The 14,979-nt window shown below is 39.3% G+C and overlaps 1 protein-coding gene across 1 annotated transcript; it reads left to right on the forward strand.

Annotated features, from left to right (window-relative positions):
* Positions 1–1,842: 1,842 nt before the first annotated feature.
* LOC121509022 (recombining binding protein suppressor of hairless-like) lies at positions 1,843–11,400 on the forward strand. The gene is made up of 11 exons (XM_041786210.1): positions 1,843–1,875; positions 2,644–2,682; positions 2,812–2,907; positions 3,002–3,167; positions 3,503–3,677; positions 3,775–3,912; positions 4,080–4,192; positions 4,302–4,442; positions 6,764–6,919; positions 7,106–7,209; positions 9,011–11,400. The coding sequence occupies exons 1-11, from the start codon at positions 1,856–1,858 to the stop codon at positions 9,351–9,353; spliced, it is 1,491 nt and encodes a 496-aa protein (XP_041642144.1). The 5' UTR covers positions 1,843–1,855; the 3' UTR covers positions 9,354–11,400.
* Positions 11,401–14,979: the final 3,579 nt, after the last annotated feature.

Below are 14,979 nucleotides of genomic sequence, written 5' to 3' on the forward strand. Positions count from 1 at the left end.
CCTGTAAGCTTCCAGAAAACATACAGAAATACAGAAGAAATGAACTCCAGATACTGACAGAAGGTTCTGTCTGTGTACATATGTGTATCCAATGTTAGAGCATTAGTGAGCCTTATGGCTGATAGTAAGTACTGACAATGTTTTATTCCTCATTTTGTACCACAAGCTTTAGCAGTGAGGGGCTGTGGTTTAACAGTTCTTTGTTGACTACCTTATAGTAGTATCCTAGTTTTCATCAGAAGTACTGTGGTATTCCTCTGAAAACTGAAGTGGGTGTTGGTGGTTTAGTCTTTGAGAAAGGAGATGGTAAACTCTGTTTTTTAAAAGAAAAGGCCACCATGGTATGAAAAACAAGTATATATGAATTGGGATTTTTGACACTGTAATGAAGTTAAACATCTTCATAACAGTGTTCCTCAGATGTCTGAGTGGGCATGATATTTTCATTAGCTGGTGTTGTGTGGTGTGGGGGCCCTGAGAGAACATTATTGTTCCTGTTACCTGTTTATCAGGCTGAGGAAAGTGAAGTCGTCATGACAACTGACTTTTAAAACCCACTAGAGATTGCATTTTTATTGCATCAGAACTTGTGTGTGGTTAGCATTTATGAGAGGTTTTCAGAAACTCATAAGGTGCATGAATGTACTTTTATTGCATTCCAAATGCCCGTGCTATATTTGCATTGGCAAAAATGTTTACCAAAAATTGTATCTGAGCACCATTTAAATAAAAAAAAACATTTGATTAAACATATCATGAGTTCAAAGAAAGCACTTCTACTTTACTTTAGTTTCAGTAATATTAACTAAATATCTGATGGGCCTTTCTCACCATGAAGTTGTGTTTCCATTACTTTGATAAACTTTTTATATGAAACATGCTCATGTTGCAATTTGTATAAACTTTACTCTCATAAACATATTTTGCAAAATCATGTTTAATTGAAAGATTACTCAAATATTATAGGACATATTTCATCTAGTACTGTTTTAACTGATGAGATTTTTCAGCAACCTTTTATACTTTTTTAATGTTCAACGTTTGAGAATGAATGAATGTAATAAAACGTACCATTACACATCATTGCTCTTTTATTGTTATATTGTTATTGGTCCCCTTTAACATACAAATTTCAGTTACACTGATCAAGTAAAAACAAACATCAAGTTAATGCTATTTCAGCAATAACACCAAAAGACAAACAACAAGCATGTTGTTGTTCTTGTTATTATCATTATAATCAATAAAAATAATAAGATTTCTTTTTTATAACTATGATTTAAATTATGTTGGCCAACAGTTATGGCCTATTTAACAGAAGCCAAAACTGTAAACGAGTATTTTCTGTTTTTATAAAGAATTAATGCAAGAATATTTATTTCCAGTTTGACAGTTAACATTGCATCACCCTCATGCTGTGTTTCCAGATTTCTATGTTGCGAGACATGCATGGCTTTATTGCTCAATAAGGCGTGGGAATCGAGTTACAGTGAGGGTGCCTGGCGAAAAAAAGGCAAGTCGTGAGGGTTAAGTCTTAATCTCGCGGTATTGCTGCACCGTTTGCGTTCATGTTTATTGTGAGAGTTTTCCCGATCTCGCGCGACTTTGTAACTTTCCCACGCCTGTTGTTTTGGCGTCTGCCCCTCTGCCCGTCGCCGCCCCCTCCCCCTCTTCTCACCTCTTTGGCCCGTCACACCTCCCCCTCTTTTTCTCCCAGCTTTCCCTTCCAGTCTGATTCTCCTGTTATGCCGTTGGCTGTGCTGAGGGGACTTGAGGAGGTGGGGGGATCTCGCGATTGTTGGATTTTTTTTTTTTTTTTTTTTTTTTTTTTTGAGGGGGGAGAGTTATTTGGAAGATGGCGCCCGTTGTTACGGGGTAAGTACTGAAATTTAAAGCTAAAAGTTACTTTTGAAAGTTTGTTTCTTGGGAAAAACTGATAGGAGTTAAAGCGTGTGAGTGATGTTTTGGACAATTCGTACTCTTTTATTTGTTACTCCTTAAAGTGCTGTTTTGGGTATTGGTGTGGGCTAAGTTGTGCATAACGATTCCTCGTAGTAACTTGTAAGGATTCACTCCAGATAGTTGAGTTGTTGTGCGTTATTATCTCTTTTTAAACTGTTTTAGAAACTTTTCTATTATCATTTCACAGTTTCGACGGAACCTTTTTGTCCTCTTCATGAAGTTTATGTTTAGCAAGGTTCAAATTGTTAGACGGATATTTTTGCAGTCGTTATTAAAACGTTAAAGCAGTTATGAAGTTATAGTGAAGTACTGCTAGGTAAGCTCAACATCACTGTTAGCGTTCCCTTTATGGTTTAATTATATATTTCTCTCTAAAAAGTTGCCCAGAGAGTTATCACGGCTTTACTTACTGTGCCACTTTACTGTAGAGCTCATAATGTTATGTACAGTTGTCTGGAAACAGTCTAAAATAGTGACAAGACTCTTCTTCGCTGTTTTGCCTGAAAAGTATGGTTGTACTGTTGCACCTGCATACAGTCCATGTGATGTCTCTCACTGTGCACTTTGGCACAGTTTTAATAAACCCCCTGTCAGTCAAGCTCGCTGGTTTATCTCCATTACCTTTCCCCAGCACTTAGACCACGCGTAAACACCTTGCACCCTGATGTTTTTGTTTTGCAGAAAGTTTGGTGAGAGACCACAGCCTCAGCGTTTGACAAGGTAGAAACAAATAATGCTCATTTTCCCTTTTCAAAATCTGAAACTTCAAAATCACAGGAAGCTTAAAGAAGTTTGCACTATGCTGTAATTGTTGAAATAATTGTTGAAATCTGTTTTCCCTTATTTCAGGGAGGCTATGAGGAATTATTTAAAGGGGAAGGATGATCAAACAGTTCTCATATTACATGCAAAAGTTGCACAGAAGTCATATGGCAATGAGAAAAGGTTTGTATTGGGCCGCGAAGAATAATAACTTTAAGTTTCTGTCTAGAATTTTGTCCAAAATAAGCGTTGCTTTACTTCTGCTTGTGCATTTCAGGTTTTTCTGCCCGCCACCATGTGTGTATCTGATGGGCAGTGGCTGGCAAAAGAAGCTAGAGAATATGGAGAAGGAGGGTTGTACTGAGCAGGAGGCTCAGCCATGTGCATTTATTGGGATAGGCAACAGTGATCAGGAGATGCAGCAACTCAATCTAGAGGGGAAGGTAAATATGCATTCATGTTAACATTGTGCTGGAGGGGTTAACTTCAATTTCACTTCATGTTATGGTTATCTTAAACACTCCCCCAGCAGTAAACAACAAGCTTGTTTCTTGCTCTGATTCACCACCTACGAACCACACAAAGTAACCACAACATAAATGCTTTGCTTTGCAGTTAGACCATATCCTCTGTTTGCCACTGCAAAGCCTTACTTTTCATTGCACCATGCCTCGATTGAAAATGTTCTCATTAGAGTCTAGAGGGAAGTGAAAGGGGTACAGTCAAGAACAAAAGCTCATAGAAAACCACCTAACTTGCGTCTTTCTCCCTGCGTTAGCACTTCTGCACTGCTAAGACACTGTATATCAGTGACTCAGACAAAAGGAAACACTTCATGCTGTCTGTGAAGATGTTGTACGGAAACAGCGCAAACATAGGAGTCTTCCTTAGCAAGAGGATCAAGGTCATCTCCAAGCCCTCCAAAAAGAAACAGTCCTTGAAAAATGCAGATTGTGAGTTGCAGGAAGTGTCAGCACTCAATAACATGCCAGCTGATACAAAGATCCTCTGTAACTCTCGCTCACTCTGTCTTTCTGCCTCTCTTGCCAGTGTGTATAGCTTCAGGCACCAAGGTGGCATTGTTCAACCGTCTGCGTTCTCAGACGGTTAGTACCAGGTATCTTCATGTGGAGGGTGGAAACTTTCTTGCAAGCTCCCAACAGTGGGGAGCCTTTTACATTCACCTGTGTAAGTCTCATAGTCTTCATCTGAGTTTCTTTTTGCCCCATTTGATCAAATCCCATGTGACATTTCTATTGGTTTCCCTTTTCAGTTCTGTACCTGCAGAAAGGAACATGCACCATGTTCCAGCTGTTAACATTTACATGATTTTTGTGCTCTGTGCCCTTCTTAAGTGGATGATGAGGAGTCTGAAGGAGAGGAGTTTGCTGTTAGAGATGGCTACATTCACTATGGCCAAACCGTCAAACTGGTCTGCTCTGTTACTGGCATGGCCCTGCCTAGACTGGTACACATATTCCTATGTTCATCTACTCACATGTGCATGTCAGGGTGTTTCCAACTGGTAATTATTTGTTGATGTGTATTAATGGTTGCTGTTTGCTTCAATTCCTTAGATCATTCGCAAAGTGGATAAGCAGGCTGCATTATTGGATGCAGATGACCCAGTGTCACAGCTTCACAAGTGTTGCTTCTACCTGAAAGATACAGAAAGAATGTATCTCTGTCTCTCGCAGGAAAGGATCATACAATTCCAGGTCTGCATTTAACACACACACACACACACACCCACACACACACACACGAGTTAAAAGCTCTCTCTTTGAGGTTGTTTGTTCAAGGCAGTAATGGTGTGTTTTGGGCATGTGGATACTAAGTGTATGCACTTTAGTATCCAAATGCCCGAACCATATTATGGGTTATACTACTACTGTTAATACTATGCATTAAAAGCCCATATACACCGTGGCGTTATTACTGTGGCTTTGTATCCCTACAGACTTTGTGCAATGTTGCGGCTGTTGATAAGAATGAATTAGCCACGAAGTGCCTCTTTAACAGCTTTACTCCCTCATGTTGTTGTAAAAGTGCTTCCATAGGACACCTTGATTTTGCAATAAAATCTTGTGGTATACTGAACAAATTAAAATGGCATTTCAAGTAGACCAGTTGCGAGGAAGTTTTCCCATTTTTGTTCTTGTTTTAAAAATATTGCACATAAAGAGCTGTTCGGGAACTGAATGATCTGCGCTTTTTGCTGAGCTAAGCAAAAAAAAAAAAAATTCTAAAAAGAGCCACAGTTCCCATTGCTTTGAAGGAGGTGGGACAGACATGAATGAAGCATTGCTTTTTGTTTACTAGCACAACACCACAGTTCATGTCAGTTGGTGGGGTGGTCTTTAATGTTTGCTGGTACTCACTGTGTCCACACAACCAGTCCAGTCCTTATGGAGGCATCCTAAACCACCTCAGGCTTCCAACTGCACTCAGAGTGAGCTATCAGATATTGAACTGTTTTCAGTATGCTTTAAGGTGTGTCCACACAGAGCACTTGTTATTCAACTGCTCACCACAAATATGAGAGGTGGCTATTAAAAAACAAGACTAATGCTGTAAAACAATTCTGTTAAACAAAAATTTTTCAGTACCTTTCTTTTTTAACATACTCCCCTTCTGCATTATCACACCACTGCATTTGGGTTTTGTCTAAGGCACAGGTGTCAAACTCAAGGCCCGGGGGCCAAATTCGGCCCCTGGAACAGTTAAAAAGATGACCTCATATTTCTGTTCTAACTGGCCTATCAGTATGAGGTCTGCAGATTTCCTCTTAAAAATGTAAACTTATCCTGATGATTCAACATATCCTAATTAAGTCACAAAATCTGAAAAAGTAAGGAGTAAAAATATTTAGATAAGAACTCAGGAATGTGGGAAAAGAAATTAATTTTTGTTTTAATTTCCTATTTTTAATTTAACATCTCACAATTAGGACTCAAACTTAGGATTTTGACTTTTAATTTCATACTTTAGGCATTTCAACTCATAATTTTGACTTCTCATATAATATTTTGAGCTTTAAGATTTATTTAAGATTCTAATTTTTAAGTGGTGTTTTGACCTTTTTAATCAATTCTGATGTGTTTGCCTCTAAAAACATTTTTTTTCAATTTCATGTTTTGACATTTCTGAACTAATAAATTTACTGTTCTCAGATTGTGAACCTTTTAACTGATCTTTTTTACTTTTTAAATGCCAAAATCGAACGTTTTTTTTTTTTTTTTTTTTTTTTCATATTTTATTACTGGTGAAATAAGGTTGACAGTTTCTGGTTAAAAAGGTGACCTGTTAGGCCCTCAGGTTAGTCCTGAATCCGGAATCTGGCCCCTGCTGTGACTGAGTTTGACACCCCTGGTCTAAGGGTTGTATTGGAAGATCCAATTTCATCGCATGCAATCAGTTACTCCAGGAAATTTGAGTTTCCTTAAATTTGTTCCGTTATATTTTCACAAATTTTCTTCCTTTTTCCTTTTAATCAGGAGTAGGGAGTTTTTGATGTGCATTGGCACCCAGAACTTCTTGGACATCCTCCTTACCTTCACAAACTCTTTTGTGCGATTAAAACACAAGTGCATGTGACATGCAGTGTTCCCCATACACCTCAGTTCATTTACAAAAAACATTTTGCTGCTGTTTTGTTCAATTTCAATCAGGTTAAAATTGAGTCCATCAATTTGAGTATTGAAACTTTGTTTCTCAGAAATTATGTGTGTCTAAAAGATAGTTTTGGGATTTTATTTCATTCAATGTTTTAAAAAAAGTTGTGTTTGCTGCTTTTTCTACCTTTTAAACAAGAGGATATTAACCTGTCTGCTGACAGCATTTACCTACTGTGGTTTGTTGCTGAATAAGCAGACACTTGAAAGGACCAACCATTTGTTTTAATGAGCATTCCAGGGCAAGGACTGTAATCTTTGTCTCAGTCATTGGAAAGGTCTCTACACTATGATGTCCCTCAATATTTTGTTCCTTTTGACAAATACAAAAGTCTGAAATAAAATATGCTTATGTTTTTCCCCAGGCCACACCATGCTCCAAAGAGACTAACAAGGAGATCATTAATGACGGGGCATCTTGGACTATCATTAGCACTGACAAGGCAGAATACACCTTTTATGAGGGTATGGGCCCTGTCCCTACACCAGTCACACCTGTCCCTGTAGTTGAAAGTCTGCAGGTAAATCATTTCTATTAACCTTACATTTTCTTTTGAAAATATGCTTCAAATACTTTATAGTTGCAAAAATGATGACTAAATTGGTTTACCAGCTGCTTCCAAAATCCTTTTTTTTTTTTTTTTTTTTTTTAACTAAGAATGTAGGGACTTTTGAAGACTTAAAAGTTACTTTTTGTGTGTTTGAAGTTAAATGGTGGTGGAGATGTGGCAATGTTGGAGCTGACTGGACAGAACTTCACTCCTAACCTCAGAGTGTGGTTTGGAGATGTGGAGGCTGATACCATGTACAGGTGAGTGTTTCTATCTCCGCATTAGTGCAGTGGATTACAAATATCACAGCCAAACGGAAACAAAAGCTGAGCCAAAGCCAGATGACAGATCCAGGGCTGTTTCTTGTTGTCCGTCTCTGAACGCTGCTAGCTCACCGCTAACTAGCCTTGCTGCTCTGTTTACTTCCTTCTCTCTTCCATGCTTCTCTCTCCTCTGCTGATACAAAAACGCACATGTGAGGAGGAGAGTTGTCTGGATGGGCGGGGGTGTGAGCGCTCTGCTGTGAGAGACGCGTTCAGGGACAATGTGAGAAACGGAACTCCAGCGAGAAATACACCCTGACGGCTCAAAACTTCCACATAATTTATACTTGATGTTCACGATATAATTAACCTTGCAAAGCAGATGGATACACCCGTTTCCATATTTCTCACTGGTGAATCTATCTTGCAAAGCTCCTGTCTGAACCGCTTGGGCCCGGTTAGAAAGTGACAGGACCAATCAGCGATAAGGGGCAGTACTTTCAGGTGCGACGAAGTCGTGATGTAAGCAAGCAGCAACAAGAGGCCAGTGCCGTTATGGTGGAAGAGATTAGTGTGGATGCTGCTAAAGTGTTAGAAGTTTTATCAGAACTTGATGGCATTTCTTCGTTAAAAGAAGAACAAAGAAGAGCAGTGAGTTGTTTTCTTTTCAAAAACGACAAAAGTTGTGTACTGACATGTCTACAATCGTCACGGTTCGTGTTATTCCTCGATAGCTGCGCACGCGCACTTCGCTATGTCGCGTGTTCATTTGCTCTGATTGGCCCGCAAAGATGTGACAGACAGAACTTTCAACCAATCACACTCCGAGTTTTTTTCAAATCCTCTGCCCTTTCCCAAACGCTTACTATTGAAGGTTTTCCAGATGGATGTGTGAAACAAATCCAACTGGCGTGTCAGGTTACAGTATAGTCATTTTATACATCATGCATGGCAAAAGCCGCCCAGCCTTATTTGAAAGGCAAAAACGTATGAACTTCTCTCCAACACAGCAGGATAGTTTGATGTATACTTCCTGAATACATGGTCACATGGCATATCTATGCACAGTTACCAAGACATAGGGGTTGGTTCAACTTACCCATTAGTTTATCTGACCCCACTCTTCCCTATGTACATCAAACAGCACCAGAATCAGCATTTGAAGCTGTGACCAGTGCATTGAGGATTGTAGCCTCTGTATATGGGCGCTTTCTATATCAGCTACGTTAAACCAGTGCCAAAAACTAAACTTAACAAAAACTAGAAGTTTTTCGGTGAAGAAAAAAATTGCTATAACCTACAAAACAAGTTTTTTTATGTGTTAGCTTTTAAAATGTTAAACATACTATATAGACACACTCTTCTCCTTGCATATGTTTACACTGGCTGTAACTACAGCAAGTGTCTAAATCATAAGTAACAACAAACATGGAACATGCATTTAACCCCTTAACGCCTGAAAACACAAATAATAGCCAGAAAATTCTAATTTTTTGGAACTGAAATGTTCATGTAACTTTCTACTGAAATTTTTAAAAATCCAAATTTCCATAAAATTTAAAAATTATATTTTTAGTATCTCATTTTATTCATTAGGTGTTTTTGGTAACTGATAATCCACTTAAGGGCATTTTCATCATTTATCAGATTGTATTCAGAAGTTTTTTTGAGTAATTTATTGAGCATTATTGCTGACTGATCAGAACAGATCAACTGATCCGATTTTGCAACTAGAGTGCATGCCAAAAAGTGAAATGATCTGAATAATCATTCATTTCTCATCTGTCTGTCCTTGTAGATGTGGTGAGAGTGTTCTGTGTGTGGTGCCAGACATCTCTGCCTTCAGGGAGGGCTGGCGCTGGGTGAGACAGCCAGTACAGGTTCCAGTCACACTGGTCAGAAACGATGGCATCATCTACTCCACCGCCCTCACTTTCACCTACACCCCTGAACCAGGACCCAGACCTCACTGCAGTGCTGCTGGGGCCATCCTGCGGTCACACAGCACCTCTTCATCATCACCAGCATCGTCATCCTCACCTTCATCCTCTTTGGGTGGGCTCGGTGACGGCCAAGGGGCTTATAGCAGTAGTGACTCAGGCATGTCATCAGGAGGGTCGACTATGTCAGTGCTGTCATAGTGATACTTATCCTATACATGTGCTGTTGTTGTTTGTTTGTTTTGACCACTGGATGACTTAGAGAAAATGTGTGCATGGACTTTTCCAAAGAGGGTCATGGACCTATGAAATAGCACACAGACTGAAATGTTTTTAACAGAGAAAGCAGTCATCATCGGGAAAGCTCCAGACTCCAGAGAGATGAGAAATGGACTCAGTCCCCTCTTTAGCTCCCTCTTGTGGTTGGTCACAGACAAGTCAAAGACTCCCAATCAGAAGACCTTTACACATCCAAGACTTGGACCTATGGATGAATCTTGTTCAAACCGTCAAAACAACAGAATTGTGTTTTTATACACTTGTGGGTTTAGAGCTATTTTCACAGTTCTCTCTTTCTACCAGGATCATGTTTTTTATTAAAAACTTGATTTGTCTGTTGTGTGTAAGGGAAAAATGTGTTATAAGAGTTACATAGTTTTATGGACCAAGGATTATTATTATATTATTTTATTCATATTGTATTTTATAAGCTTTTCCACGGTACATTTTACATATTTTGTCATGTTTCTTATGATACTGAATAATAGTTTCAATTTTGTTACCAAATAGATTTTACGTACATCTCCTACCAGGGTCGGATGTAACATTTAGTGTGTTTCTTTTAATAGTCTGAAGGCAGCTCCTCTGCTTTTCTCCACTTTATTTCAACTTCACTGGTGTGTTTGAGAATAATGATTACTTAACAGCAGTGCCTGTTTGTCCTGCATGCTGTGTAACTGTAAAAAGAAATGATCATAATTATGGCAATTACGGCACAAGCTGCTTTGATGGTGTAGCTCAGTGAACCTAACCAGTTAGTCTCAGAACACTTTAAAGATAGAGTTTTGATGAGAAAATGTTTGCATATGCATCAGGTATTAGTATATTCTCAGAAACCAGGGCCTATGTTTTCTTTTGAGTATGGTCAGTGTAAGTCTGAAGACTAACACTGAAATCATAACAAAATCAATCCCTCCTTTACAAAATTATGCACTCAACAAACTCCCTCTAAATGTAGAGTTCTACTAAATCAAGGAACAAAGAAGGATAACTATGTCTGCTACTTTGGATGGGGATTAAGTTGAGTTTGGGTAGGGGCCTTTGTGTTGAAGAAAGCTTTAACATTGTCTTTGCCTTTTAGCTGTGCCTTCAGCCAGCTTTGCTAATCAGTACATTGGGAGTGTGTCTTGTTGTAGTATATTTTTTTTTAATCATGGCTTCTGACTGCAAAGACATTGAAGCATTTGTTAAACATCGGCTTTGGATGCACTCTCGGTCCTGTGAAACTTGGTAACAACCTGTATTAGTCCAAAGTCAGCTTTTTTTCTGCCTCTATACATAACTTTCTCACCAGTTTAAACATATAAACTGAATTTTTGACCTGATAAATTAGTCACCTTTCAAATGTATGTCATGCTTAAAGTTTTCTAAAGTAACAAACTTTTTTTCCCTAATACTGCAACTTCAGTGTTTTAAAGTTTCTAGTAACCATCCAAACATGGCATTAGGAAGATGTTATGACAAAAACTATGATTTTACATAATAACTCTTCATTCTCCATTATTTTTCATGCTGTTATTGCACAGTTTTCTCCTGGTGCCTCATTTTTTAATTTAAATTAAGTTCACTTCCCCACAATTTGAGAATGGATGTCGTGTTATTATTCCAGTTACACTGTTGTTGTCAACAGGGGTGAAAGGATGGGGCACTCCTGGTTGGCCCTGTTTTTAAATCTTTGAATTTGTGATCACTGCCTGGGTCACTTTTTATGTTATTGGTCAGACATATTATCTACTAGCTGAGGTGTATTCTTTTAAGATAAACTGTGAGCTGGCCTGCTGTATCCATCTCATCATGTCATCATACTGGCAGCTTTATTGGCATGTTCATTGCTTTTGTTTTAATGCAGTAACTAAGTGTCTTTACTGTCATGTTTGTTTTGTAATTGTGAGCCCCTCTGTCTTTTCAGTCGGGTGTGCTGCCCTTTAAGTAAATCTCTCCTCTGAAAAATAATGAATAAAAAAACTAAAGCCAAATATTGAAATGTTTATCTATTTATGAAGATGCTGATGCTGTATTGGCTGTGGTGGTCATGTGGTAGGAAAGGCACAAGAAAATAAGATCTGTGTGCTAGCATGGTGGGGAGTGAGCTGGGATATTGGAACTCTGCTCAGCCCTCTTGAAAGGAGGCCTCCTCTGCTCAAAATGCTGGTGAAGTGCTGGCCTTTGGTCTGCATGGTTGACTTGCGAGGGCCAATATTAAGGGCATAATTGAATTTGGGGATTTTTTTTTCATTGAGTGCTTATACTTTCAGCAAGAGAGAATCTTCTTGTTTTTTTAATGTTTAGTTTGCCATAGAAGGCCATTGTGTTACTCTTTCTGAAAAAGGTCCACTCCTCAGTTCCATTATCAACATATATATGAATCGACTTATTATGCATGTATAGCGTATATACCATACTGTGCAGAAGTTTTGGCATGTTTGGGCCGAAATTTGAGGCTGAAGTAAGGCGTGTAAGTACGCCTACCTGAGGGCCCCATTGGGCGGGAAGGAGGATTGACAACCCAGGTCATGCTCTGGATGATGTCAGTATCAAGGGCATGGGAAAATAATCTGATCAAAACAAAACACAGCTTTAAGGCAGAGTTATGGGTAGATGTGGCAATTAAACATAGCCTAGGGTACTGTTAGGGCAGGGAGGAGGGTTGCCACAACCCCCTGGTTGTTGTGTGTATGTTCTAAACACCTGAAAACTTGGTGGTTGCTGGGCATACTACCAGGGGTGCAAAGGCCCGGACAAAAGAAAAGCTGTTAAGCTTGACCTTGGCTGCTGAGCATCACATGTACATGTCAAATGTGTCAACAGTGACTCTGGCAACCCTCCCTCCTCTCTTCTGCCCTGGGTTGTGGAACATTAGGACCTTTGAAGAACTGTTAGTGCTCTACATGCCTAAAACTTCTGCACGGTACTGTATATAGTGCAGGGATGGGAAACTGCAGACCAAGAGGGCCAGGTAGTCTCATTTTAACCATTGTAATTACTAGTAATTTAATGAAAGAGAATACAGTGCACTAACATTTAACATACAGGTATAATTTGTTAATTTCATAGGATAAACACAAAACTAAATCAATTTTAATCTGCTTTTTCAATGAAGTGAACATGGTAGTTACTTGTTCTTTTAATTAATTTTACTTGCATTTTTATTTTATACAAATAGAGCTCAGCAGAAGTTCAAGCAGTCAGACTGTTTCTACTTGTTCATTAGTCACCACTCGTTAATTATCTCTCTCTAGTAATAAGCTGATAATGGGTGTTCACACTCCTAAGTACTTAGCTGATCAGATTCTGCCACAACCTCATTTGACCCATCAGCATGCACCTGTCATAAGTTAAATCTGTCATTTCAGCGTAGATGCTGCAACCCTCCTCCACCCCAGCCATCTCCATTCAGTTTATCAGCATCTAGTCCAGATCCACATACTGTAGGTCTTCTGCTGATCTCATCCTGCTTAGCTCAGTCTCATCCTCCAAGCCACCTCACTGGTTTGCTGGTCCAGCTTCTCAGAAGTCTACTCCTCATCTGATCCTGCATCCCTCATAAACACCACCATCAGTGTCTAGGCTCTAAAGGGGGGTATCCCATGCCTGCTGTTTACTCCTATCCCCTTTAGGTAAACATAGTCATAATAATGGAGTCTAATTGCCAAAGACATTGCACATTTCTCTTTCATTAAAATTTGTAAAATAAATTACTGTTAAACTCATATTAAGTATCTCCTGATTGAAGTACATTTAGTGATGCATTTAAGTTTTATATTGTGTTTTCATGGTAGATTTAGTCATGCTTTCTTTAAATGTGTAATTTATCAGTGTTTGAAATTGAATGGGAGGCTCTATTGTGTGAGATGGAAGACTGCATTTGGCCCCCAGGCTGCCAGGCATTGACTTTCGCTTTCAATGTCTCACACAGCCACTTTTATCATGGGCTCCAAACATGAACGGGGACAGCATCAGGCAGACTGACAATGTTTCAACTGTGCAGGTGCTCTAGCAGTGGGTGCTCATGTTAAACAAAGTAGTCCCTTAACTCAAAAAAGCATGTAATAAGATACACTGTATAAGGCATTATATGTATACGTGGTGGTGGCATGACAAGGTTTAAAAAAGTTTAATAGTAAGAATTGAAAGCAGAAGGCAACAGGTGAATGCAGGATGTGATCAGGAAGGGAGTGCAACAGTTCAGTTTGTTCATGAGGGGGAGAAATTTAAAGAAGGCACTAGTCAGGCCAGCTAAAGGATGCTAATGACTTGGAGATGCAGGTAGATGTGGGAGGAAAACTTGTTGTGGCACAGCAGATATTTTGCACTAATTTCAGTGACCATGGATAGTTTACTTCATAAAACTGATTGTTCCATGGAAAAATCTTCCAAAAGGAAAAAGCTTCAACATGCTGATTAATGGGCAGAAGCTGAACGGAAAGGTAGGGTTTGTTTGGCAGTGGCAGAATGTAGGTGTTTATTGCAAGGTCAGCAGTTTTTATACTTTATTTAATTTGTGAAAGAAGGTTAGGAAGATATCACAGGAAGCAGATAAGTGCCTGCTGGGGGTGAAAATAAAGGTTGACAAGGACCCCTCAACTCATCGGTTCATTCCTTTTCTCATAAACTTTTCTTTTCATGAAAATGAGGAATAGAGCCTTAAAACCCATTCAAGTAGAGGTGAGTATCATACTTCCCTGCCCTCTTGCTAAGCTCTCTTTTCCCTCTTTTCTCTGTCTGGTTTCTAGTTTATCCTGTGTTCCTCACAATTTCATGTAATGTCAGGTATAGTTGTCTGTTTTTGTAATTACAGCTGAGTCATGCTGGTAGGTAGTATCAGTATTGTCACACTAGCTGGGTCTGTTGAGGGGGGCAGTGCCTTTAAGGCTCTGATGACCATGTGGAAGGGTAGGCAAGGTAGAGAATGTCTCCATGTTGGCATAGTGGGGGTGGCTCTGGGATGCTGGAGATCACTGTTCAGCCCTCTGGTGGTGTCATGAGACTCACTCAACAAAAAGCTGGCCAAGGGGAGTTCCCACCTGACAACCCCGGTGAAGTCCTGGCGTCTTGCTGCCCATCTAACTGCATAGTTGACTTGTGGATGCCAGTATTTATGGGTTAAGGATTTCTGCACTGACTACCTAGCCTTTATGTAGGGCACAAGTATCCTTGTGCTTAATTACAAAAACATTATTTTTACAAAGTGGTAAATAAGTTCAAATTGTTGCAGTAAGAAGAATTATGAACATTGCTACATATACTCACTCAGACCCTTCAGAGGACTTACTGGATACTTACCATTTGGGTATGCTCCACAGAGGTCAAATCTGCCCCTCTATTTTTAAACTGAAAGCCAAATTGCTGGAATGAAACCTGACACTTTTTCAGTTTGCTGGGAGTGTGAGGATTTGTGTGCATGCATGAGCAGTCTTCTTCTATGTTTGTGCCTCTCACACTCTTGAAATTTGAACCAATAATTTATAATAAAAGATTAACCTTTTCTGTTAAACTATGTTAAAGCCACTTCAAGCTACATATAGACACACTGTAAAGCCCATGAACA

The sequence above is a fragment of the Cheilinus undulatus genome, linkage group 4, assembly GCF_018320785.1.
Source record: "Cheilinus undulatus linkage group 4, ASM1832078v1, whole genome shotgun sequence".
Classification (NCBI taxonomy): Eukaryota; Metazoa; Chordata; class Actinopteri; order Labriformes; family Labridae; genus Cheilinus; species Cheilinus undulatus.